Source organism: Jaculus jaculus, chromosome 2 (assembly GCF_020740685.1).
Source record: "Jaculus jaculus isolate mJacJac1 chromosome 2, mJacJac1.mat.Y.cur, whole genome shotgun sequence".
In the NCBI taxonomy this organism is placed as follows: domain Eukaryota; kingdom Metazoa; phylum Chordata; class Mammalia; order Rodentia; family Dipodidae; genus Jaculus; species Jaculus jaculus.
Genome location: NC_059103.1, coordinates 100,880,447 through 100,906,613, shown reverse-complemented (window position 1 = coordinate 100,906,613; position 26,167 = coordinate 100,880,447). Strand labels below are relative to the sequence as shown.

The following is a 26,167-nucleotide window of genomic DNA, read 5'->3' as shown; positions in this document are numbered from 1 at the left end:
GATGCCCCAGTGCTGGGATTGTAGATACATGCCACCACACCTGGCCTTTACAAGGGTTCTGGGGACCCAAACACAGGTTCTCATGTTTACATGAAAAAATTTTACCCAGGGAGGAGTCATTTCCTTTCCCCAATCAATCTTTTTAAAATATATTTAATTTATTGATTTGAGAGAGAGAGAGGAGAGTGAAAGAGAAAATGGGTACATCAGGGCCTCTAGCCACTGCAAACTCCAGATACATGCACCACCTTGCGCATCTGGCTTACATGGGTACTGGAGAGTCTAACTGGAACTCCTTAGGCTTTGCTGGCAAATGCCTTAACTGCTCAGCCATCTCTTTAGCCCAAATCTTTTCTTAAAAATGAAGAATTAAATAGCGTTTTCTAACAAATATTCAGCCTCTTTAAAAATGAGACTCTTTGTTAGGGAGGGACAATCACTTTCTTTTAAAAAAATTATTTATTTATTTGCAAGCAGAGAGAGAGAGAGAAAAGAGACAGACACAGAGAGAATGGGCATGCCAGGGCCTCTAGCTACTGCAAATGAACTCCAGACTCATGTGCTACATTGGGCATTTGGCTTATGTGGGTACTAAGTAAATGAACCTGGATCCTTCGTCTTTGCAGGAAACTGCCTTAACCACTAAGCCATCTCTCCAGCCCAACAATCACTTCTTTTATATGATTTTTATTTTTTGGAGTGAGGGTTTCACTCTAGCTGACCTGGAATTCACTATGTAGTCTCAGTATGGCCTTGAACTTGTTGTATGGCAATCCTCCTACCTCTGCCTCCTGAGTGCTGGGATTAAAGGCATGCACCACCACAACTGGCTGACAATTACTTTCTTTAGTGGTGTAGTAATCAGTTGCCCACACACATGAATAACCCCAACCCATGCTCATACAATCACTTTCATGACGTTCAGTGGGTGGCAAACAACAATAACCACAAAAAGACACTGAAAGTAGGAAAGGGACTAGTTGGGAAGAAAATGGTTCAGTGGGAAGGGACTAAGACAGCAATGTGGGAGTAAATATGATCAAAATATACACAGATTTGCTGGGCATGATGGCACATTTCTTTTTTTTTTAATTTTTATTAACATTTTCCATGATTATAAAATATATCCCATGGTAATTCCCTCCCTCCCCACCCCCACACTTTCCCATTTGAAATTCCATTCTCCATCATATTACCTCCCCATTACAATCATTGTAATTACATATATACAATATCAACCTATTAAGTATCCTCCCCCCCTTCCTTTCTCTACCCTTTATGTCTCCTTTTTAACTTACTGGAGATGGTGCATTTCTTTAGTCCCAACACTTGGGAGGCAGAGTTAGGAGGACTGCCAAGAATCCGAGGCCACCCTGAGACTACATAGTGAATTCTAGGTCAGCCTGAGCTAGAATGAGAACCTACCTCAAAAACAAAAATTGTGTGTGTGTGTGTGTGTGTGTGTGTATATATATATAATATATGTTTTAAATTATTAAAGATACCAACATTTAAATAAAATGCTTCTATACTTCCTTTTCATCTAAAAATTATGTTGTTTTCTTACCCACCTTTACTGTTCTCAGAAGTTTCCAGAAAAATAAGATCAAAAGCAGAAGAAAATAAAACTTAAATAACCTATTTTTAAAAAACAAACTAAATTCTTATAAATAGGGAAAGATTCTGAACTCACTCTAGTTTTTGTTTTTCTTATGGATTCTTGGAATTGGTCTCTTTCCATTTTGAGAGACTCTTTTATCTTCCTCAGCTCACTGCATTCCTTAGCTACATTTTTTATTTCTTCAAGGTTTTCATAAATGCTTTTAATAAAGTGAAAATTGTTTGTAGCCATACTATGCACAGATGTATGTTGGGCCTCATATTTTTTCTTCAATTGTTCTATTTCATTCACTTTGGCATAAGTTTTACTGAAATCTTCTTTAAAAAGCTGAAGCTCTTTCATCAGAAGTTCTTGGATCTTGAGTTAATTATAAAATAAATTAGAATGCAAATATAATTTCTTCAAGGGAGGAAAATAGTATTTATTTCTTATCTATGCATATATAAAAAACTGAGCTTCCTTATCTGAAATGCTTGATAGCACAAGTACTTCAGATTTTAGAGTGTCTGTGCTAACATCACAGGTTCAACACCCTTGATCTGAAATGCTTTCAAGACCAAGGTTTTGAGTTTCACAGGTACTCAGAAACCTTCCACTTCAGTTATCAGATTAGGAGTGCTCAACTTGTCTTTACTTAGACATAGCAATATCCTTTCTCATTCTACAAATGATTATGGACATAGTTACTATCTTAAAAACAACAAGATATATACCTTCTTTGGTAATTCATCTTTTGATTTATCTAAATCCTTCTGGATGTCTGAAATTTGAGTTGTCTTTTCACCAAGTTCCTCTCTTAGTTTATTAATATTTTCTTCTTGTTCTTTCAAATGCATGTGAGCAATTGTTAGTTCTTGTTTTGTGTCTAGATCCTTTATTAGAAGAAAAACGTGATAATATAAAGGAACATTATTGTTTGTAATGATTAATGGCTTTCAGCATAATTTAAGAAAAGTGTATGCTCAGCTAGAAACAAGTCCTATCTCAGGTCACAGATTAGAAAAGGGCTGCAGGATATGAGGTACAAACTCCCACCCCTAGTCTTTCCTTCCAGCCCTGCTCCCTGATGAACTCTGTCACCCGCTCTTTTCCTTTCCTACACCCATCTTTTGAAAAAAAGCACCCTATTCCTAGGCTCAGAATTCCTTTATAGGAGAAACTTCACCAACCTAGTGCCCTGTGGGTAGATACCTAGGTTACTTCTAGATTTTCATCACCACAAATCACAACTTACTGAAGAATGTTATATTTTTGTGCGATGACTAAAGAACATATTGGTAGGATAAATTCTTAGAAGTGGTACTTCCATGTCACCAAATACATGTACTTATAATTAAAAAGAAAAGGCATTGCTGAGCTGCCTCTTAAAAGGTTATAACATTTACCTTTCTACCTCTAATATATCTTGTTTTCTAGGAAGAATAATTTTGCATTAAGAATAGTGTGTACTGCGGGACATGGTGGTACACGCCTTTTATCCCAGCACTCGGGAGGCAGAGATAGGAGAACTGTCTTGAGTTCGAGGATACCCTAAGACTCCATAGTGAGTTCCAGGTCAGCCTGGGCTAGAGTGAGACCCTACCTTGAACTTCCCACCCCCCACAAAAAAGAATAGTGTGCACTGGGTAGGAAGCACGCCGCTCACTTTAGCTGTGATTTTCTCTAATTTCTCCTTAAGTTGGTCTCTTTCCAGTTTGAGTATCTCCTCTGCATTCCTTAGGTTATCTCTTTCTGTTACAAGAGTCTTTATTTCTTCAAAGTTTTCATGAAGTTTCTGAGCCAAAGTTAAATTCTCCATCTCTATCTTACTCAGAGTCATGCCTTGTTCCTTGAGTTGTTTCTGTGCTTCACTGAGTTCTCCTTCTAATTTAAGAAGTTCAAGTTCATTTTCCTTCAGTTCTTGAATCTGAAAATACCATGTAACTCTGTTAAAACACAGATGTTTAAAAGAAAGGCTAAAGAATACTTTCTAAACATCTTCAGATGTTAGGTTTTCCATGTTATTCCCATGCTACATAAATTCACACCCTTTTCTTTAGAGGTATAATAGAAAGTCTACTCATCTTCAGTGTGTAGCTCAATTGCCCTTGATGTATGCATGCATGTATAACAGTATAACCCAGATCAAACTAAAGGACATCTCTAGCACTTCTATCTTCCCCTTCCTAGAAGTAACCCTATTCCATTTTTATCAATTTGGGTCTGTTGTTTACTTTTGAATGTATGGATGATAATATATTATCTATTTACTCATTGATAAATACTTTGATTGGTTTCATTTTCCCATTATTTTGAATAAAGTTGCTATGAACATTCTTGTAGGTTTTTTAGGTACATACCCAATGAGTGGAAATGCTAGGCCTTACTGTAGGGGTATATTCACCAGCAGGAAAGTGCCAAGTTGTTTCTCAGCATGGCTGAACTGTTTATATCCCCAAAGGTTTTAGACATGAACAAACCAGATGCCAGATCAAGGGAGTGCCCTTTCCTTTCCCAAAATACTTTTTTTTCTCTTTTGAAAGTTAGTCTCTGAATATTCTAAATCCACTTTCATGTGGATTCTTAGAAACAATCCCCCCCGAGCATGTTGATAGTTTCTTGGTGCTCTTTCTGAGCCACACAAGCAATTCTTAGTTCCTCTTGCGTTAAGAGACCCTTAAGAGAACAGCGACTCATCTGATTATTACACAATTAAATTAATTACGTTTTAACTTGCTCATTACTGCGAAACTAGAGCTTGAACCTGAAGCCAGTGAAGGCTAGGCAAGAGCAACACTGCCAGCCTGCTTATACTTCTCTATTGTTAGAAAACTCTTCCCTGCATGGTGGTGCAGGCCTTTAATCCCAGCACTGGTAAGGTACACAATGGTCTTGTAAACAAATTCTCACACCTGCTCCTGGAAACAACCTTACCAGAAAGAAAAACAAAAAGTAGAAAAGGGGGCAAAAAAGTTGGGAAGAGGAAAGAAGGAGGGGGACAAAAGGAAAAAAATTAGGGGTGAATTAAAACACATGTTTGAAAACATCACAAGCACTGGAGAGAAGACTCAGGAGTAAAGTATGCTTCCTGTGCCAGTGTGAGAGCCTGAGACTGTTAAGACTTCAAATCTCCAGGTCACATGAAAAACAGCTGGGTGTGGCCACTGTCAACTCAGTCTTACAGGGGAGCAGAGACTTGAGAATCTTCAGAGCCCTGCAAGCTCCGGAATCAGTAAAGACTCCTGCCCAAAGAAGACCAGGGGGAAAACTGATGGAGCAGGACATCCAATGTTCCACTGTGGCCATCACAACCAGGTGAGCAAATGGGGTGCTGCAAGGGCACATAATCATGCCTACAGCACACAAACCACGTACACACATACACTATACAAACGTGCATACAAGCAAAAAATAAAGAACATGTCATTGTGAAACTCACTATTATACATAATTAATGCAGCATAACAAAAACATAAAAGGAAACAAAGACATACACACACACACACACACACATATGTAAAATTTAACAGCATGCTTCACTGTTAGTGGTTCAGTTTTTGAGCTTCCAATAAGATTTTCAAGTTGGTTTCTTTTTTTCAGGCTTATATAAGATTTTTCCACATTACTAAGTTTCTTTGTAAGGTACACTAAGATTGTTTCCCATGCTAATTACAAGCCACCCCAATAAACAACTTTATGGTATATATATATATATATATATATATATATATATATATATATATATATATTTATGGTGTATAAATATATATATATATTTGGGTGCATGTTTATACACATACACATATATACATATATATGCACATAAATACACATTTCTTTATTTTGACAACTGAGTCAATATATAGGTGTAGAACAAATTTCATAAAAAAATATTGGTTATAGAATTTAAAAAAGTGCAAGCATACTGACAGATTGTATTATTTCTCACTTGCCAACAGTATCACTTGTTGCAAAGAAGGATTCATTATTGCCAGAAAACAACATTTCCCTTGTTGCCAATGGGATGTGCATAACTTACATTGGCTTCTGCTTTTGTAAGGCTTACCCTCAGTTGGTCTTGCTCTGCTCTGAGGGTTTTCTCCTCCCGTTTTAGGTTAGCATTTTCCTCAGTAATGAATCCTATTACTTCAAGGTTTTCATGAAGTTTCTTAGTCACCCTGAACTTCTCTGTTTCTGCACATTCCAGAACTGAATTCTGGGTTTCGAGTCGCTTCTTCAATTCTTCCATTTGACACATGAATTCCACCAGACCATCTTTTGCTTTAATAAGTTGATCTTCTTTTTCTTTAAGGTCCTGGACCTTAAGATAATCATACAATAAATTTGGGCATGCACACAAAAAGCCAAATAGGATTACTATGGAAATTTTTACATGCCTTCAGTTTTAGGTTAATTCACATTCTGTTTCACTACACAGAAGAGCTAGCTGGTTCAGTCTCCTAGTTACTTAGGTAAGTTTAAAATGCATACCTGTGCTTTTGCAGCAGCATTTGCATGTCCTAAGTCCCTCTGCACAGCTGCTAGTTCATCTGTCTTGTCGGTAACAGCCCTCCTGAGCTTGTCGATAGTGTCTTGCTGCTCTTTCAGGTGCATGTGAGCAATTCTTAGTTCATCTTCTTTTTCCAGGTCCTTTATATTAGAGAAAGAAAGACTACACTGAGAGGAATACTATTCCAGTAGCACAGGAATGCATGTGGTCTCCTTATCCTCCCTGAGGCCTTCAAGTTACTTTTAACCCTCCAAGTTACTTTTGCATGTGAACATGTATTCTAGATATACTGCTACCCACTTAACATTTTCCCTAACAGAATACTTAAGAATGCTGCATTATGGTTCCAATTCACTTGTTATCCAAGGTGCAGTACTCCATGATCTGAACATACTTACTGAACTGACTCCTATTCATTTTATCATATGAATATCCTTCTACAAATATCTGTGCATAATCATGCAATGGGTGTGGTACAACTAGCCACAACTAGACTCTGGAGCTGATTTTATACTTCCAGTCATCCTGTCGCACTGATCTTTTAAGGAAGACAGATCAACTCATTTTAGCAATAGTTAGCTGAAGGTTTCCCTTGAGCTGGTCTCTCTCAGTTTTGAGTCTTCTTTACACTCTCCAGGACATCCCTTTCTTTTATTACACATCTCATTGCTTCAATTTTCTCATTTAGTCTTTGAGTCAAGTTCACATTCTGCATTTCCACATTTTCCAGAGCTGACCTCTTGGCCTCAAGTTGCTCTTTCAAGTGTTCTGTTAGACATGCATTTTCTGCGGTGCCATCAATAGAATCTGTCTTAAGAAAGTTTTTCTCTTTCTCCTCAAGCTCTTGCTGCTCAGAGAGCAAGAGAAGGACACAAGCAGAACATTTTGTTATTAAGAAAAAGGATGATGCATTTTAAATTAACACAAAAAACCTTACATTTTAGTCTAATGTATGCAGCTGTCTTTGATCAGGGACATGAAGACAATAATGAGATGTCATTTTCTTTCCTTTTTTTTTTTTTTTTGGTTTTTCAAGGTAGAGTCTCACTCTAGCTCAGGCTGACCTGGAATTCACTATGTAGTCTCAAGGTGGCCTTGAACTCACCGTGATCCTCCTACCTCTGTCTCCCAAGTGGAGATGTCATTTTCTAACTGAATAAAACAAAACAAGACCTGTGTTTTCCTGTAACCCTGCATCTGAGTTTCCCATATCCCTTAGAATATTTGCTACTTAATCTCTTTCTTAAAATATTCCTTGCACTATGATTTCTGGGTAATAATTAAGATCTCTTGTTACAAGCAGCTCCTTAACTTGTTTAACTTCATACATATTTTCATGAGATTTCTGAGCTTCCATTCCATTAAGTTCTTCCTGTTTCTCTTAAAGCTCCTGGATCTTCAAAATAACAATAAAAGAAGTTACTGCCCCAAAATATTCATGCATGTGTATACATACGTTTATTTTAAGGAAAAATAAAAGATAAGTTCCAAAATACTTTGTTTATAAACAGTAGTATTACAGACAGCTGTCGCCTTCTCAAGGCTCCTCCCTCTGTTCCTCACCCTCAATTTACCTTTCTCTGTAATTCATGCTTGGCTGATTCCAGCTGCATCTGAAAGGTAGATATTTCATACTCCTTCTCTGATAGGTTCACTGTCAATCTATTAATCTTTTCGTGTTGCTCTTTCAGACAACAACGAGCAATTTTAAGTTCTTCCTCGGCTTCCAGAAGCTGGAGTATTAGAGACAATTCCAAGAAATTTATAGAAACATAACCATTACAATATAACCAACTTCTTTTGCCAAGCAGCTTTACAACATTTGCTTACAAAATATTTTACGAAATTCTCTGTGCAAAGATGAAACCTACTTTGGCTGTGACTTCTCTTATGTGGCCTGTGAAGCGGTCCTGCTGTGAGGGAAGACTCCGCTGTAGTTGGTGTAGGGCACCCACTTTCCCATGGCCTTCAAGGCTCCCAGGCAACTTTTCTATGTCTATTCTTGGTGGTGCTGAATAACTGGCTTTGAACCGCCTCTTCAGTGGTCCTTTCTTACTTATCTTCGTAGTATCACCATCCTTTTCCCCCACAGTAAAGGAACATTCTCCGCCTTGAGCTTCTTGGATCTTAAGAGAATCATAGAATACAGTTGTTACTCAGAAATATTTTAATTTAGGGAGAAAGAAATCCAGAAATTTTTTGAACAACTAAAGCAGTATCCAGTGGCTCATTATACAATCTTTCTTTCTTTTTTCTTTTTCTTTTTCTTTGGTTTTTCAAGGTAGGATCTGGCTCTAGTCCAGGCTGACCTGGAGTTCACTATGTAGTCTCAGGGTAGCCTTGAACTCAGAGGAGTATTCCAACCTCTGCCTCCAAGTGCTGTGATTAAAGGTGTGTGCCACCATGCCCAGCCAGAATGATCTTTCTTTCCCCCTATTCTTCCATTATTCAAGTAGTTCATGTCTTTTCAAAGGACTAACTGTATTGTCAGGTATCTTATTAAGAGACTGGAAATTAAAAAATACAAGATTTCATATTATTTCTATCATGAACGTTAAGGAAAAAGACAGATATTACCCTAAACATCAGTACACAGAGGTGCTGCGCTCCTAAAGCAGGGCATTAATATCAAACCCACTTATGGGTGAATAGACAGGGTTTCCTGGTGGTGGTGGGGAGGGTTGGGGGAGGTTCCCTGGGTCATAGAAAACTAAAAGCTGAAAGCTGTAGGAAGGAAGCACAAGTTCCACAATGGAGAGAGTGTGTGTGAATAGTGTGGGCAGTGAGATGATACCAGAACACCCCAAAATCCCAAGAAGAGGTTTGTAGGAGAGCACTGCAGGGCTGTCGCGAGGCCCAGTAGCAGCAAGGTTCCTAGGCTACAAGTAAGATTCTGGTCTTTATTTCAAGTGTGACAGTAAGATAGCAACCAATCAGTGAAGAAAAGTGTCCTTGGGATCAGAATGGGAAATATGTCACTTATATGTCTCAGGATGGCCTGGAACTTGCAATTCCCTGTCAGCCTTCCAGGAGCTAGGAGTATAGTTCTCTGCCAACATACCAGAGCAAATAATTTATTGTTGGCTTTATCCTTTACTTTAGTTCACCACTGCTTCTTCTAAATCAGTTTTGAGTATTTAAGAAACAGTTGCTTCTGAACCAATTCTTTTTCAAGTTCAAGAGTTTCTTAACACTCATGAGCAGTTTGTAGTAATTTTCCAGTTCCCGTCACTTAATGATTAAGAAACATTTGAAGAATATTGGCTGGCAGTGTGATTTTTAGTAAAACAGAACAGACTTTTTATAAAGACTTAATTCTGGAAGAACAAGGAGCTCACTTCAGCTGAGAACAATGTGCATGCCTGAAATCTCAGCACTAGGGAGGTGGAGATGGGAGGATCAAGGGGCTCAAGACCAGCGTTGGATACATGAAACCATGTCTCAAAAAAAAAAAAAAAAAAAACCACATCAAACAAAAACCAACCAGCCAACCAACAGACCCACTGACCAACCAACCAACCAAAAACAAAACAAAAATCCCAAACCTTCACTTTAGCAAAAATTTCTTTATGGTCTTCTTTGAAGTGGGTATGTACACGTTGAAATGCCTCTAAGATTTGCCAGTCATCGCTTTGTTTAGTTAGATATTTCATCTCTTTCTTTCCTCCTTGAAGTTTCTCCGTTAGCCTAAGCTTTTCCATAGCTAAGTTTTCTACTGATGTTGAATCAGTGGGTTTGGATTGTTCTTCCAGTGGCTCTATTTTATTCACTGTTTCTGGACATTCACTGACTTCTTTCACATTAGGAAGTAGCACTGGGATCTTGTAATATTAATAAAGTACAATGGTTAGTATCTTGGCACTAGGATCTTATAATTATTAAAAGTATAAAGGTTACCATCAAGGCACTATAATCTTCTGATATTAATGAAGTACCCAGGCTACTATGTAGAGATTAAAAAGAAAAGATTAAAAAGAAAATATCAGGGAATTTAACAGCAATAAAGTGACCTTCAGGGTCTACCTTAGATCATAAACATTTGTTTACTAATTTTCTTTAATTCCCACTGATGCTTTTCTCTGAGTGCCTTTCTGCTATAACTTACTTCACTCCCGCTTAGATACAAAGAAAAGCAACCCTTATATTCTATCATCAATGTCTTAATTCTGTTAGTGTTTGAGACTAGTTCCCAAACTCCTCCCTTAAAATTTTTTTTTGTTCATTATTATTTATTTATTTGAGAGTGACAGAGAGAGAGAGAGAGGCAGATGGGGGGGGGGAGAGAGGGAGAAAAGGGGGGGAAGGAGGGAGAAGAGAATGAGTGCACCAAGGCTTCGAGCCACTGCAAAGGAATTCCCGACATGTGCACATGTGCAGCCTTGAGCCACTAAGCCATCTCTCCAGCCCTACTTCCCATGTTTTATTGGGACAAACTGAATCCCCTTTTCTCCTGAACTTAGTGGGACCATGTCATTTTGCATACCTATTTTTGCATAGAAATTGAGGGATTCAAAAAATATGTGTGCACTGGGGAAAAGGACACTTTTCCTTATAGCATAGACTCAATGCTTAGCACACAGAGGTTTTATTAGAATCTGTCCGTTTCTACACAGCATTTATGATTATTTGACATCTTCTTTATTTGATTGAGTGTGTATTGACATCTGAGTCAATATATATGTAGGGAAAAAATTCATAAGAAACACTGGTTACAGAATTTTAAAAGTTCAAAGATACTGACAGAATGTATTATTGGCTCTTTGCCAACAATATCACTTGTTGCAAAGAAGGATGCATTATTGCCAGAAAACAACATCTCTCTGGTTGTACATAACTTACATTGGCTTCTGCTCTTGTAAGGCTTTCCCTCAGTTGGTCTCGCTCTGCTCTGAGGGTTTCCTCCTCAAGTTTTAGGCTATCATTTTCATCAGTAAGAAATCTTATTTCTTCAAGGTTTTCATGAAGTTCCTTAGTCAGCCTTAACTTCTCCATTTCTGCGGATTCCAGAACTGAATTCTGGGTTTCGAGTCGCTTCTTCAATTCTTCCTTTTGATCCATGAGTCCCACAAGATCATCATTTGCTTTTCTAAGTCGATCTTCTTTTTCTTTAAGTTCCTGGATCTAAAGATAATCATAAAATAATTTCGGGCACAAATACAAAAAGCCAAATAGGTTTACTATAGAAATTTTTACGTGCCTTCAGTTTTAGGTTAATTCACATTCTGTTTCACTACACAGAAGAGCTAGCTGGTTCAGTCTCCTAGTTACTTAGGTAAGTTTAAAATGCATACCTGTGCTTTTGCAGCAGCATTTGCATGTCCTAAGTCCCTCTGCACAGCTGCTAGTTCATCTGTCTTGTCGGTAACAGCCCTCCTGAGCTTGTCGATAGTGTCTTGCTGCTCTTTCAGGTGCACATAAGCAATTCTTAGTCCATCTTCTTTTTCCAGGTCCTTTACATTAGAGAAAGAAAGACTACACTGAGAGGAATACTATTCCAATAGCTCAAGAATGCATGTGGTCTCCTTATCCTCCCGAGGCCTTTTAGTCCTTACCCTCCAAGTTACATTTGCATGTGAACATGTATTCTAGATATACTGCTACCCACTTAACATTTTCCCTAACAGAATACTTAAGAATGCCGCATTATGGTTCCACTTCGCTTGTTATCCAAGGTGTAGCACTCCATGATCTGAACATACTCACTGAACTGACTCCTATTCATCTTATCATGTGAATATCCTTCTACAAATACCTGTGCATAATCATGCAATGGGTGTAGTACAACTAGCCACAACTAGACTCTCTGGAGCTGATTTTATACTTCCAGTCATTCTGTGGCTCTGATCTTTTTTTTTTTTTTTAATTTATTTATTTGAGAGCGACAGACACAGAGAGAAAGTCAGATAGAGGGAGAGAGAGAGAATGGGTGCGCCAGGGCTTCCAGCCTCTGCAAACGAACTCCAGACGTGTGCGCCCCCTTGTGCATCTGGCTAACGTGGGACCTGGGGAACCGAGCCTCGAACCAGGGTCCTTAGGCTTCACAGGCAAGCCTTAACCGCTAAGCCATCTCTCCAGCCCGGCTCTGATCTTTTAAGGAAAGACAAACCAACTCACTTTAGTAATGTCTTGAGTGGGCAGTGGCAGAGAAAAATCCCATCTTGTTACAGACATAAAGGACAGTGTTATCTTGAGAAGGATCTATTAATAAGAACTTGACTACAGTGTGGTACACACAGCTGGAGTTCCTTTGCAGTGGCTAGAAGCTCTGGAGTGCCCCCATGCCCCACCTCTTTCTCTCAAATAAATAACATATTCAAACAAAACAAGTCAAAACAAAACTGAACTACACTGGCAGTCTAAGACCAAAGAACATCTACAGGTTGGGGGTTTCAGTTTGGCCTGCTACAGTTACGGGGTGAGGGAGAGTCCAGACAGGCATCTGTGGAGAATAAGAGGGCTGGACAGGGTATGGGCAGTGCTTAGACGTCAGGAGCGGTCTGGCTCAGAGTATAAAGTATGGAAGCAAAGCATGTGTGTGTGTGTTGGGGGGGAGGGACATATCAAGTGAGATTTACCCTAGAATTTAATAACTGAGCTTGAGGCCAGAGGGTGAAACAGATTCTGGAAGCAACGCTATCGTAGAGTCTGAATATTTTGAAGTCCTGGGGTGTACATCATAATTATAGCTGAATTTCTCCAGCAGGCCAATTAACATTTAGGAGGCTGCATAAGTATGGACGCAGGTTCTGAACTCTTTTCAGTGCTGTGGGTGCCCCCAGACTCTCAACACACCTGGGAGGCATCCTTCAGTTTAAATGTATGTATATCAATGAGCTTAACAACAGCATGCAAGAACTGCTTTCTTTTTCAAAGAACCAGATGAAGGGAGAGACAGAGAGAGAAAATATGCACATCAGGGCTTTCAGTTGCTGTAGACAAAGTCCAAACACATGTGCCACTTTGTGTAATTTACGTGGGTCCTGGAGAATCAAACCTTTGGCTTTGTGGGCAAGTGCCTTAACCGCTAAGCCGTCTCTCCAGCCCAAGAACTTTCTTATATAATCCAAACACCAAACCTAAGATTCTACAGGACAGGAGTAGGGACTACACTGAAGGCACAGACAGGCCAACTCCCTGATCAGATCATTACACATTGTACAGCAAAAGTGAAATATACTATGTACTGAGAGATGAGAGAAAACAGAAAAAAAACTTTTGTATCTTAAAAGACAAGTGAGGGATGGAGGTCACTGGTGGAGCACTTGTCTAATATGTAGAAGGTCTCGGTCTGATGCTCAGTAGAACATGACAAAACAGCATCATCAAAGTATAAAAGTAACCTGCGGAATGGGAAAAGTACCTATGAATTATATAATGAATACTACATAAAAAAAAATTTGCCGGGCCTGGTGGCACACACCTTTAATCCCAGCACACGGGAGGCAGAGGTACGAGGATTGCCATGAGTTCAAGGCCACCCTGAGATGACAGAGTTAATTCCAGGTCAGCCTGGACCAGAGTGAGACCCTAACTTAAAAAACCGAAAAAAAAAAAAAAATCATAACTGGCCCTGCACTGGAGGGTGCGTGCAGCAGACACAGAAAGGCAGCAAGACTGGAGGAGATAAACTACCCTGTGCACTTGAGCCAAACCATAGCAGAATCCACACAGGAATGGGGAGATGAGTAAGACTGCTGCTTCCATGCTGGTCCCGATAACCAGCACCAGGGTGAAGGAACAGACGCGGAGGTCAGGACACTCAACACCTACCAAAGCAGAGATCCAGAAGCTCCTAAGAGCTCATCACTGAAGTAGACTTAAAACTCACCCACCACGGCTCAGGGAATTTTGCAGAAGAGGGGGTAGAATGACTTTAAGAGCCACAGGTTTAGACATCATGTCCAGAGACATTTCCTCCCCCAAAAGATAACTGACTGCTACTCTTTCAATGCAAAAACTATAACCCCATGTGGAATATCTGCAACCACACTGAGGAGCATCCCCAACGGAATGGGGCAGGGACAAGGGAAAACAGGGTACCAGCACAGGATGTATCCATACGAAACATCTTGTTAATAATATAAAAAAATTAATAATTAAGAATTTATTAAAAAATTAAAGCTCAACAAACAATAGCAACAACACTCAGGCATCCTGCAAATAAGATATCAAATAGCAAAGATCTAGAAAAAGAAACTGTTCTTCATTGTGTGGTTCTAACATCAAACCCAGGGCTCTGTTCATGGCAGGCAGTGTTCACACGGAGGAACACACCCGACGCAGAAGCTGGAACTATGTCCGCAGCTGGTAATTACACAAAAGGGGACAGCCACCATGAACGATATTGCTGTATTTCTTCAAAAGCTTAGAAACAGAATTGCCATATGACCCGGAAAGATATGCACACCAACAAACTGCAAGTGAAGTCTTGATATTTGCACACCCATATTCACAGCAGTGTTAACTTTGACTACTCACGGTAGTCAAATGTACAAGCACCCTTTATGTCCTGAAATGATGAAGGCGTAAGTGTAGTGTATACACAAACCCACACACAAATGTTATTATGCCATGTAAAGGAAGGAAAAACATATTGAGGCTTTGAGGACATTATGGTAATTGGAGAAAAACCACCAAATAAGATAAACAGTGCATTATTCCATTTTGCCAAAGACTCCACCAGAGTAGTTAAGTTACAGAGACAGCACAGTTGAGTGGCTGTCAGGTCTGAGAAGAAACAGTTTGTGTTTGATGGCTATTTAAAGATATCTAAACTACATCAAGTGTCAGAAAACATCTGATCTTCGATGTTTAATACATTTTTTGGCTTTCCTTTTATGCTGCCTGCTAGCAGTTTAACTCCATGTCACTTCAAAGATATTCAAGTTGGGCTCATTAAATTGTGAGCTAGTCCCACTTTAAATAACAGCTAAAAGTGTGACCACCACTACATATGAAGCATGTGCTGCTGCAGAGAAAGCTTCGGTAAGAGAACATGGAAGAGTGAAACTCATCCTTTTCCTCTTGCTGAAGTTCACCCTTTAGCATCCACTGTATGCAGCGTCTCAGAAGAGTCCTCAGAAGTATTCCTTTTCAGTGTGTTAATGGTTTCTTTGTGGTGCTTCAAAGATTTGAGTGCAGTGCGCAATTGTTCTTGAGTGTCTATGTTCTTTGTCAGAGAACATAAAACAATTTCCATTACAATGTGATGCACAATGGTTTTATAGCTTTTATTTAATCAGAAAAATGATGCCTATAAAAGTGTTCAGAAGGGCTGGCAAGATGGCTCAGCGGTTTAAGCACTTGCCTGCACAGCCTAATGACCTGGGTTCTATTCCCCTAGTACCCACATAAAGCCAGATGCACAAAGAGTACATGGATCTGGAGTTTGTCTGCAGTGGCTAGAGGCCCTGGTGCAACCATTCTCTCTTTCACCTTGCTTGCCAATAATAGTAAAAAGTGCTTAGGGCCAGGTGTAGTGGTGCATGCCTTTTATCCCAGCACTTGGGAGGCAGAGGTAGGAGGATCACTGTAAGTTCGAGACTACCCTGATACTACATAGTGAATTTCAGGTCAGCCTGGGCTAACAGTGAGACCAACCTCGAAAAACAAACAACAACAAAAAAGTGTTCAGGAAAGAAAAAAAGCATTAGAGAGGTTCTGACTTTTCAATGCTTAATCAGCCCAAACCTTACCATATTTACTGTGTCCTGAATGTCATTTCTAAGTTGGTCTCTCTCAATTTGCAGGCTCTCTTGGAGTTGCTGTAGGTCATCTTTTTCTTGAGTCAAAGTTTTTACTTCTTCGAATATTTGTGGTAGCATCTCAGTTAGCAGGCTGTTCTCCTTTTCCACAGATCGCAGCGCAGAATCCTTGTTTTCTAGCTCTTCCTTCAGTTGTTCCACCTCATCTAACCTGTCCTGACCCTTGGCTGTTTCCTCCTGGAGCCCCTGAGTCTTTCCAGAAAGCTTTAAAGTAACAAAAAGTAATGGGATACAGTAAACACACACACACAAACAAATGAAGAAAACAAAAACTCAATTATTTTTTAGAAAACATTTTCTACCAACTTCACTTGTCAAACTTACACTAATGCTTTCTGCATCTTTAGAGAGATTTCCTACCTCTTGTTTCATTTTCTCATTCTCTTCCAGGATATTTTTGTATTTTTGCTCAAATTCCATATGAAGAGTTTTGAAATTTTGAAATTCTTCATCAATGTTCCTGCAATCCAGCTGGGAAGCTGCAAGGTCACTTTTAGTTTTCCCCATTTCTTCAAGTAAACTTTGAATTTTATTGTCTTTATGAACTACTTCAGAAAATAATTTTTCTTTTTCTGAAGTTATTATAGTGAGCTCTTTAGACTTCTTATGTATCTGTGGAAAAGATGTAAGATTTAAAAATGTTTGCAACACATGACAGCTATCCTGAAAGAAGTTTCAAGGAAAAAAAGCTGTTTAAATTAAGGAAAGACAATTACTACTAGTTTTGCACTGCTGGAGCCGAGCACACCGGGCATAGTAGGCCATCTCTCCTACTCAGCTTCATTCTCAGCTCAGGCCACATTCTTGCCACTACTCCTCTAACTGGGGCTATTGAACTTCATCTTCAATGCTGTCTTTCTATTCTCTTTGGGCTCTAGTAAGGAGGAGTACAGAGAAAAAAGAGCCAGTGGAAACACTTAAATGAGTTCTGTCTTGGTTTCCTTAGCAATCATTTTGGATTTATAATACGATCACATGGCAAGAATTTTGTGGTTTCCCTCAAAATTAATCTCTCTCTCTCTCTCTCTCTCTTTTTCCTTTAAATTAAATCTACTGAATGCAGCTGCTCAAGAGTTAAAAAAAATTAATCTCCCAAGTAGTAATCAGGACTGACCCTGCTTAGCTTCTAAGATCAAAGGAGACTGGGTATGTTTAGGATGGTATGGCCATAGACTACAAAAAAAAAAAAAAAAATCTATGGATAAATGTTTGTATAAAATTGTTCTTTAAGAAACATTATGGGGGGGACTTCCAGTTAAGATGGCAGCATAGGTACCACGCCAAAGCAGCCTAGCGGGGAAAAAGACCAAAAAAACTCAGAAAAATACACATTTACTAAAAAGTGAGGTGTATAGGAAATTGAAGCAGCAGAAGAGAAGTAGAAGAGTTATAGAGCATCCAGAGCCTGCACAGGCGGGAAAAGCAGCTCCGGCAGCTCGGCCAACTGCCGCAGCCGCGGCACAGCAGAAAGCCACCAGACTCGGCTCCAGCCGCAGGAAAAGCCAGGTGCGGGATTTTCCCCTCACAGCGCGCTCTCCGCAACTCGGGAAACGTGAGGGGAGAGCAGCAGCGAGCAGCGGAGGAGCAGACCACGAGGTAGAAGAACACGTGGAGCAGCGAGAGAACCAGAGCAGCCGTGGCTCCCTCCCCTCCCCCACCGCCTGAGCCCAGCTCCAGCAAACAGAGCAGCGGCCCGGGACCCAGCCACGCCAACTTGGGCTGACAATGGGACCCAAGCAGGAGCAGAGTACGGCAGCAACATCAGCGGCTCCAGCACCGGTAACAGCGGCCCCAACAGCGGCAGACTCGGCAGCAGCAGCTTCAGCAGCAGTGGTGGCTCCTGCAGTGGCAGCTACAGCAGCAGCAGAGGCAGCAGCAGCGGCTCAGTTTGCCCCGTAGGAAAAGCAAGTGCCCAGCTCCAGAAATCAGAACAGCAGCCCAATGACCCAGGCAGCAACTTGACTGAGACCAAAATCACCCAAGGTAACTGGGATTGCACCAGGGAAGGGTCTCACTTGGTCACAAGCTGACTTGGATCCCTCAACAGACCAGAAATCTAAACCTCTTTGTTGATAGAGGATCTGGTCATTATAATAACTACTCTTGCATACATAATCGGGGCTGTTTTTGATTGAATGTGTACAGTGTTTAAATTTTAGAATCTACCTGTATTTTATTCCACTCAGCCTGCTTGAATACTCCCATAGCAGGGAAACTCAACCCCTAAGAACATCTTTGTAGATACTCTTGAGAGTCTTAAGAGCCACACCTAACACCTTAAGGTCCTACTCTGAAAATATATTAGATCAAATCAATTGATACAGCTAAGAATACACAGCTAGCTAGAAAATCCAAGCATTAACTTAATCCAAGATGCAAAAATATATACATTATAACACAAGAAACACTAAAAAACAAGACGATATAAATCCACCTAAAAGTATTAATGCATCAGAAATGTCCTCCAGTGAGAAAGAGTTAGAGGAAATGCCTGAGAAAGAGTTCAAAAGAATAATTATAAATATGTTCAAAGAGGTCAAAGAACACATGAAAACAATCAAAGAAGAAATCAAAGAGGAAATCAAAGGAATCAAAGAAGAGGCAGGATACCAATTTAATGAAATAAAGAAGGCAATACAAGACATAAATAGGGAAGTAGAAATAATAAAGAAAAACCAGTCAGAATTACTAGCAATGAAGAACACAGTTAATGAAATAAAAAACTCTGTAGAAAATCTCACCAGTAGGATGGATGAGGGAGAGGACAGAATATCTAAGCTAGAAGACCAGGAGGCAGACCTAATGGAGTCCAACAAAGAGAAAGACAAACTTATAGAAAAGTATGAGTGGGAATTTCAAGATATTCGGGACACTATGAAAAGATCCAATATAAGAATTCAGGGCATAGTAGAAGGAGAAGAACTCCACTCCAGAGGCATAGTAGGCATCTTCAACAGGATCATAGAGGAAAATTTCCCCCAAATTGGGAAAGAGCTACCAATACAGATACAGGAAGCCTTTAGAACCCCAGCCAGACAAAACCCAGAAAGAATCTCTCCTCCCCATATTGTAATCAAACTTCCAAACACACACACCAAAGAAAAAATATTGAAAGCAGTTAGAGAGAAAAATCAAGTTACCTACAAAAGCAAGCCCATCAGGATTACAGCAGATTATTCAACACAAACTTTTAAAGCCAGAAGGGCTTGGAGTGATATATTCCAAGTTCTGAAAGATAACAACTGTCAACCAAGGTTACTTTATCCTGCAAAGTTATCCATTCAAATAGATGGAGAAATAAAGACATTCCATGACAAAAGCAGGTTAAAGGAGTATTTGAAGACAAAACCAGCTCTACAGAAAATACATGATAGAATCCTCCATGCTGAACAAAAGGAAAAGCACACATATAAGGAACCTAGAAAAAACCAGCTATACTCAAATACCAGTTAACAGAAGAGAGCACAGGTAGAACAAATAACACACACACACACACACACAAATGGCAAACATAAATACACACCTTTCAATAATATCTCTTAATATCAACGGTCTCAATGCCCCAACGAAAAGACATAGATTTGCAGACTGGGTTAAAAAGCAGGATCCTACAATTTGTTGTCTCCAAGAAACTCACCTTTCTACAAAGGATAGACATTATCTTAGGGTGAAAGGTTGGAAGACGGTGTTTCAAGCAAATGGGCCTAGAAAACAAGCAGGGGTTGCTAATCTAATATCAGACAGGGTAGACTTTAGTCCGACGTTAGTCAAGAAAGATAAGGAAGGTCACTTTATATTGATTAAGGGCACACTCCAACAGGAGGACATTACAATCCTAAACATATATGCACCTAACATGGGGGCTCCCAAATTCGTCAAACAAACACTATTAGAACTAAGGTCACAGATAACACCAAACACAGTGGTGGTGGGTGACTTTAACACCCCACTCTCATCAATTGACAGGTCATCCAGGGAAAGAATAAACAGAGAGGCATCTGGACTAAATGAGGTCATAGAAGGAATGGACCTAACCAATATATACAGGACATTTCATCCAAAGGCTGCAGAATATACATTCTTTTCAGCAGCACATGGAACATTCTCTAAAATAGACCATATATTAGGACACAAAGCAAATCTTAACAAATTCAGGAAAATTGAAATAATTCCTTGCATTCTATCTGACCACAATGGAATTAAACTACAAATTAGTAGCAAGAAAGGCTATAGAGCATACACAAAATCATGGAAACTAAACAATACACTACTAAATGATGAGTGGGTCAATGAAGAAATCAAAAAGGAAATCAAAAAATTTATAGAGTCAAATGATAATGAGAACACAACATACCAAAATCTCTGGGACACAATGAAGGCAGTTCTAAGAGGTAAATTTATAGCCTTAAGTGCCTATATTAAGAAATTAGAAAGGTCGCAAGTAAACGACCTAATGCTTTAAAACACTCAAGTGAGAAATTGCAGAAGACACAAGAAAGTGGAGAAACATCCCTTGTTACTGGATTGGAAGAATCAATATCATGAAAATGGCAATCTTACCTAAAGCAATCTACACATTTAATGCAATCCCTCTCAAAATTCTAAAGGCTTTCTTCATGGAAATAGAAAAAACAATCCAAAAATTCATTTGAAATCACAAAAAAACCTCGAATATCTAAAATAATACTGAGCAACAAAAAAGAGGCTGATGGTATCACCATACCTGATTTTAACCTATACTACAGAGCCATAGTAACAAAAACAGCATGGTACTGGCACAAAAACAGACATGTAGATCAGTGGAACAGAATAGAGGACCCAGATGTAAGCCCAAGTAGCTATAGAAACCTGATATTCGATAAAAATGCCAAAAATACTCATTGGAGAAGAGACAGCCTCTTCAGCAAATGGTGTTTTGAAAACTGGATATATATCTGCAGAAGGATGAAAATAGATTCTTCTCTCTTGCCATGCACAAGAATTAAGTCCAAATGGATTAAAGACCTTAACATCAGACCGGAAACTTTGAAACTGCTAGAGGAAAAAGTAGGGGAAACCCTTCAACATATTGGTCTTGGCAAAGACTTTCTGAATACAACCCCAATTGCTCAGGCAATAAAACCACAGATTAACCACTGGGACCTAATGAAATTACAAAGGTTTTACACTGCAAAGGACACAGTGAAAAAAGCAAAGAGGCAACCTACAGAATGGGAAAAAATCTTCGCCAGCTATATATCTGATAGAGGATTAATATCTAAGATATACAAAGAACTCAAAAAGTTAAATAATAAGGAATCAAACAAGCCAATCAAAAAATGGGCTATGGAGCTAAATAAAGAGTTCTCAAAGGAAGAAATACGAATGGCATATAAGCATCCAAAAGAATGTTCTATGTCACTAGTCATCAGGGAAATGCAGATTAAAACTACATTGAGATTCCATCTCACTCCTGTCAGATTGGCCACCATCATGAAAACAAATGATCATAAATGTTGGCAGGGATGTGGAAAAAAAGGAACCCTTCTGCACTGCTGGTGGGAATGCAATCTGGTCCAGCCATTGTGGAAAACAGTGTGGAGGTTCCTAAAACAGCTAGAGATTGATCTACCCAGCTATAGCACTCCTAGGCATATATCCAAAGGACTCATCTCATTTCCTTAGAAGTACATACTCAACCATGTTTATTGCTGCTCAATTTATAATAGCTGAGAAATGGAACCAGCCTAGATGTCCCTCAACAGATGAGTGGATAATGAAGATGTAGCACATTTATACAATGGAGTTCTACTCAGCGGTAATGAAAAATGAAGTTATGAAATTTGCAGAAAAATGGATGGACCTGGAAAGTATTATACTAAGTGAGGTAACCCAGGCCCAGAAAGCCAAGCGCCACATGTTCTCTCTCATATGTGGATCCTAGCTACAGATGACTGGGCTTCTGCGTGAGAATGAAAATACTTAGTAGCAGAGGCCAGTTTTTTGAAAAGGAGACATAAAGGGTGGAGAAAGGAAGGGAGGAGGATACTTAATAGGTTGATATTGTATATATGTAATTACAATGATTGTAAAGGGGAGGTAATATGATGGAGAATGGAATTTCAAATGGGAAAGTGTGGGGGTGGGGAGTGAGGGAATTACCATGGGATATATTTTATAATCATGGAAAATGTTAATAAAAATTAAAAACAAACAAACAAAAAAATAAAGTAGACTTAAAACTCAAAAAAAAAAAAAAGAAACATTATGGGGCTGAAGAGATGGCTTAGCTGTTAAGCACTTGCTTGTGAAGCCTAAGGACCTCAGTTTGAGGCTCGATTCCCTAGGACCTACATTAGTCAGATGCACAAGGGGGCGCATGCGTCTGGAGTTCATTTTCAATGGCTGGAGGTCCTGGCGCGCCTACTCTCTCTCTCCCTCTGATCTTTCTCATAAATTTTCAAATAAATAAATAAGAATAAACAAAAAAAATTCTTTAAATTATTTAGGGCTGGAAGGATGGCTTAGCATTTAAGGCATTTGCCTGCAAAACCAAAGGACCCAGGTTTTATTCCCCAGGACCCACTTTAGCCAGATGTACAGGGGGCACACGTGTCTGGAGTTCATTTGCAGTGGCTGGAAGCCCTGGCATGCCATTCTCTCTCTCTCTGTCAAATAAATAAGTAAATAAAATATTTTAAATTATTATGCAAAAAATCAAATAATCCATATATAGTTGATGAATAGTTCATCACTGTGAAAGAGTAACATGGAGGAAAATGAGCAAAAAAGAAAGCAGGACTGAAAAGATGTTTCAGTGGTTAAGGCACTTGCCTTCAATGCCCAAAGACCCAGGTTCTATTCCCCAGTAGCCATGTAAAGACAGATACACAAGGGGGCACATGAATCTGGAGTTAATTTGCAGTGGCTAGAGGCTCTGGTACACCCATTTTCTCTCTGCCTATTTTCTCTCTCAAATAAACAAAATATTTCAAAGAGAGAGAGCAAACAAGAGACAAAAAAAAAAAAAAAAAGAGTATATTACAGAAGAAGGTATAATTACCAGCTTCACAGGCACATCAGGGTGAATCAACTATTACATGTATTTTTCCTTTGGAAGGAAGACTAAAATCAATACCGACTTTCATACATCTCAAGTGTTGAGAAGTAAAAAATTTAGATTAAAAATTTTGCTGCTGTCATTGAGAGAGAGAGAGAGAGAGAGGAAGTGCAGTGTACAGGAATACCAAAGGCTTACTGCTACTGCAAATGAACTCCAGATACATGTTCCAATTGGTGTGTCCAGTTTAACATAGGTGGTGGGGAATCAAACCCAGGCCAGCAGGCTTCACAAGCAAGTGCTTTTAACCACTGAACCACCTCCCCAGCTGAAGAACTTACATTTTATGTTTATAGGACAGCTGAATTGAATGGTCCTGAGACTAGTAAGATCTCTGCCACAGAGTAGGCACTACCATTCTCTCTTCATTTTTTTTTTTTTTTTATTTGAGAGTGACAGACACAGAGAGAAAGGCAGATAGAGGGGGAGAGAGAGAATGGGCGCGCCAGGGCTTCCAGCCTCTGCAAACGAACTCCAGACGCGTGCGCCCCCTTGTGCATCTGGCTAACGTGGGACCTGGGGAACCGAGCCTCAGACCGGGGTCCTTAGGCTTCACAGGCAAGTGCTTAATCGCTAAGCCATCTCTCCAGCCCTCTTCATTTTTATACAGGGAAAGATACAGAGAAAGGAGACGCTGACAAGCCAGGGATTTACAGGCTCATTTATTAGCCTGGAGTTTCATAGTGACTCTAAAAACTACTGGTGCTAACTTTCTCCTCCTTTTCTTTTGGATGGTAGCACAAGCTGGCCTGCACAACTTCCACCAAAAGGGTTGCTTCAGCCTCCCAAATACTGGGGACATCAGGCATGAATTATCATGCATAGCTACTTTTTGAATTTTTTCTTGAACATAGTTATATGATTAGTAACACCCCTCTCCCCACACCCAATAACGACGACAACAAAAAGGTAAATACCAAGGGTAGATAATAGAACTCTTCACATACATGACTACTGAAATGGCTGGAACATGAATTATGCTATTACTGTATTGGCAAATATATCTAACACACACACACACACACACACACACAAGACTTTCTATTCAGTAGCATAAACACAGACTAGAAGATGTATTTATTTTCTTTTCAGGTTGAGTCAAATGTTTAGTGTCTCTTTCCTAAGTCTGCTTACCTCTGTCCTTAGTATTTGCACTTCCAAAGATAAAGGTTTTAATTCTGAGAGCAATTTCACTTCTTTGCGCAAAGTTTCATTCTCATTAGTTTCTTTATTAAGTTCACTTTGGAGATCATCAATCTTTCTTTCCAATTCCAAATTACAGAGCAAGTCTAGGAAGTTTTAGATAAGTTAGCCAATGTTGAAAAATCTTATTTTAATTTTTAATAGATTCTGAACCACTTATCTCAAAACATGATCCTTGTATTTGAAAACTAATTGTTAAACCCCGTAGCCTGTGGAAACTTTAAAATAAGCACCAGCAACGGAATGATATTGCAAGCACATATTGTTATTAAAAGTCAGAACATGGGCTGGAGAGATGGTTTAGTGGGTAAGCGCTTGCCTGTGAAGCCAAAGGACACCGGTTCGAGGCTCAGTTCCCCAGGACCCACGTTAGCCAGATGCACAAGGGGGCGCACGCATCTGGAGTTCATTTGCAGTGGCTGGAAGCCCTGGCGCGCCCATTCTCAATCTCTCTTTCTCTCTGTCTCTTTTTCTTTCTCTGTATCACTCTCAAATAAATAAGTGAACAACAACAACAACAAAATAAACCAACAACAACCAAAACAACAGTCAGAACATTTCGAGCTGGGCATGGTGGCGCACGCCTTTAATCCCAGCTCTCGGGAGGCAGAGGTTGGAGGATCGCCGAGAGTTCGAGGCCACCCTGAGACTACATAGTGAATTCCAGGTCAGCCTGAGCCAGAGTGTGAACCTACCTCAAAAATAAATAAATAAATAAATAAATAAAAAAAATCAGAACATTTCAATTATGGGAATATAGTCAAATTATTTAGGTATATTTCTATAGAAAGCCAATTTGCAAAAAGATTTCTGATATTGTAAAATACCGTTTGGAACTTTGCCATCTAAGAGGGAATTGAGTTTTCTTATTTCATTAAAAGAAGATTGCAATTCTTTATCCAGATCAGCTTGCTTTTTCTTTTCCGTCTCCAACTGGCGTTGATATAGCTGAATATCATTTTCCATTTCCTTGCAGGAGTTTAAAAGTTTTTTCTATTGCAGAAAGATTGAAAATTCACAAAAAAGGAGTGACCATGATAACTGCCTTATTATAAATGTGTGTGTGGGTGCACCATGATGCATGTGTGTAGGTCCAAGGGCAGCCCCTGGTGACAATCCTTGCCTTCCATTCTGAGGCACAGTCTCTTGCTGCTCACTACTGTGCTCACCACGCTAGCTAGCTCCCAAGCTTCTGGGGATTCTCCTGACTCTGCCTCCACCCACTGTAGGAGCTCTGGGGTTACAGACACTTGTGCTACTACTATTCCAATTTTATGTGAGTTCTGAGGTCAGATCCTCACACTTGCATGACAAGTACTTTATCCCTTGAGCCATCTCCCCAGCCATGAAAACTTTTGAATAATTACTCACTATTTTCTCTTTCAGCTCCAGGTTTTCACGTGTAAGGAAGGTTGATTTTCTCTTGGCATAAAGGACTACAGCTTCTGTATCAACCAAATCTTGTTTCATTTGTTTTAGGTCTTCAGTGGTTTCCTGATGAAAAGACACATAGGATTCAGTTAGATCCAATTCTGGTAGACTTGGAAATTATTCTGGAAAACACGTACATAGTACATGTACATATTGATTTCCTGGGGACGTAGCTCGATTGGTAGACAGTTTGCCTAGCATGCACAAAGGTCTGAGTTCAATCCTCAGCACAACATAAATGCAGTTATGGTGGCAGCAAATGTGTAATAGGAGACCAACACTGGCTACATGAGAACAAGAGACTCTGTCTCAACAAGTCAAACAAAACAAAAAATGATGTTGATTCTAGCTAATCAAAAAGTGTGAAACTTGGGGCTAAAGAGATGACTTGGCAGTTAAGGTGTTTGCCTGGCAAGCCTAAGGACCCATGTTTGAATGCCCGAGTACCCATTTAAGCCACATGCACAAGGTGGTGCATGTGTCTAGAATTCTTTTGCAGAGGCTGGAGGACCTGGTCTGCCAAGTCTCACTCTCTCAAATAAATAATACATAAAAAATTT

At 39.6% G+C, this 26,167-nt stretch overlaps 1 protein-coding gene across 1 annotated transcript in view; it reads right to left on the bottom strand.

Annotated features, from left to right (window-relative positions):
- The window catches only part of LOC101597324 (centromere-associated protein E), a 68,127-nt gene that overhangs the window by 19,468 nt on the left and 22,492 nt on the right, over positions 1 to 26,167 (bottom strand). Inside the window, exons 19-35 of the mRNA XM_045143527.1 lie at positions 25,548 to 25,670; positions 25,004 to 25,169; positions 24,108 to 24,262; positions 16,181 to 16,486; positions 15,806 to 16,078; positions 15,149 to 15,279; positions 13,342 to 13,450; positions 11,402 to 11,560; positions 10,950 to 11,231; positions 7,982 to 8,236; positions 7,685 to 7,843; positions 6,769 to 6,957; positions 6,092 to 6,250; positions 5,667 to 5,921; positions 3,267 to 3,527; positions 2,335 to 2,493; positions 1,694 to 1,978 (exon numbers count right to left, since the gene is read on the bottom strand). Coding sequence (XP_044999462.1) covers positions 1,694 to 1,978; positions 2,335 to 2,493; positions 3,267 to 3,527; positions 5,667 to 5,921; positions 6,092 to 6,250; positions 6,769 to 6,957; positions 7,685 to 7,843; positions 7,982 to 8,236; positions 10,950 to 11,231; positions 11,402 to 11,560; positions 13,342 to 13,450; positions 15,149 to 15,279; positions 15,806 to 16,078; positions 16,181 to 16,486; positions 24,108 to 24,262; positions 25,004 to 25,169; positions 25,548 to 25,670 — 3,426 coding nt within the window. The remainder of the gene's footprint in view (positions 1 to 1,693; positions 1,979 to 2,334; positions 2,494 to 3,266; positions 3,528 to 5,666; positions 5,922 to 6,091; positions 6,251 to 6,768; positions 6,958 to 7,684; positions 7,844 to 7,981; positions 8,237 to 10,949; positions 11,232 to 11,401; positions 11,561 to 13,341; positions 13,451 to 15,148; positions 15,280 to 15,805; positions 16,079 to 16,180; positions 16,487 to 24,107; positions 24,263 to 25,003; positions 25,170 to 25,547; positions 25,671 to 26,167) is intronic.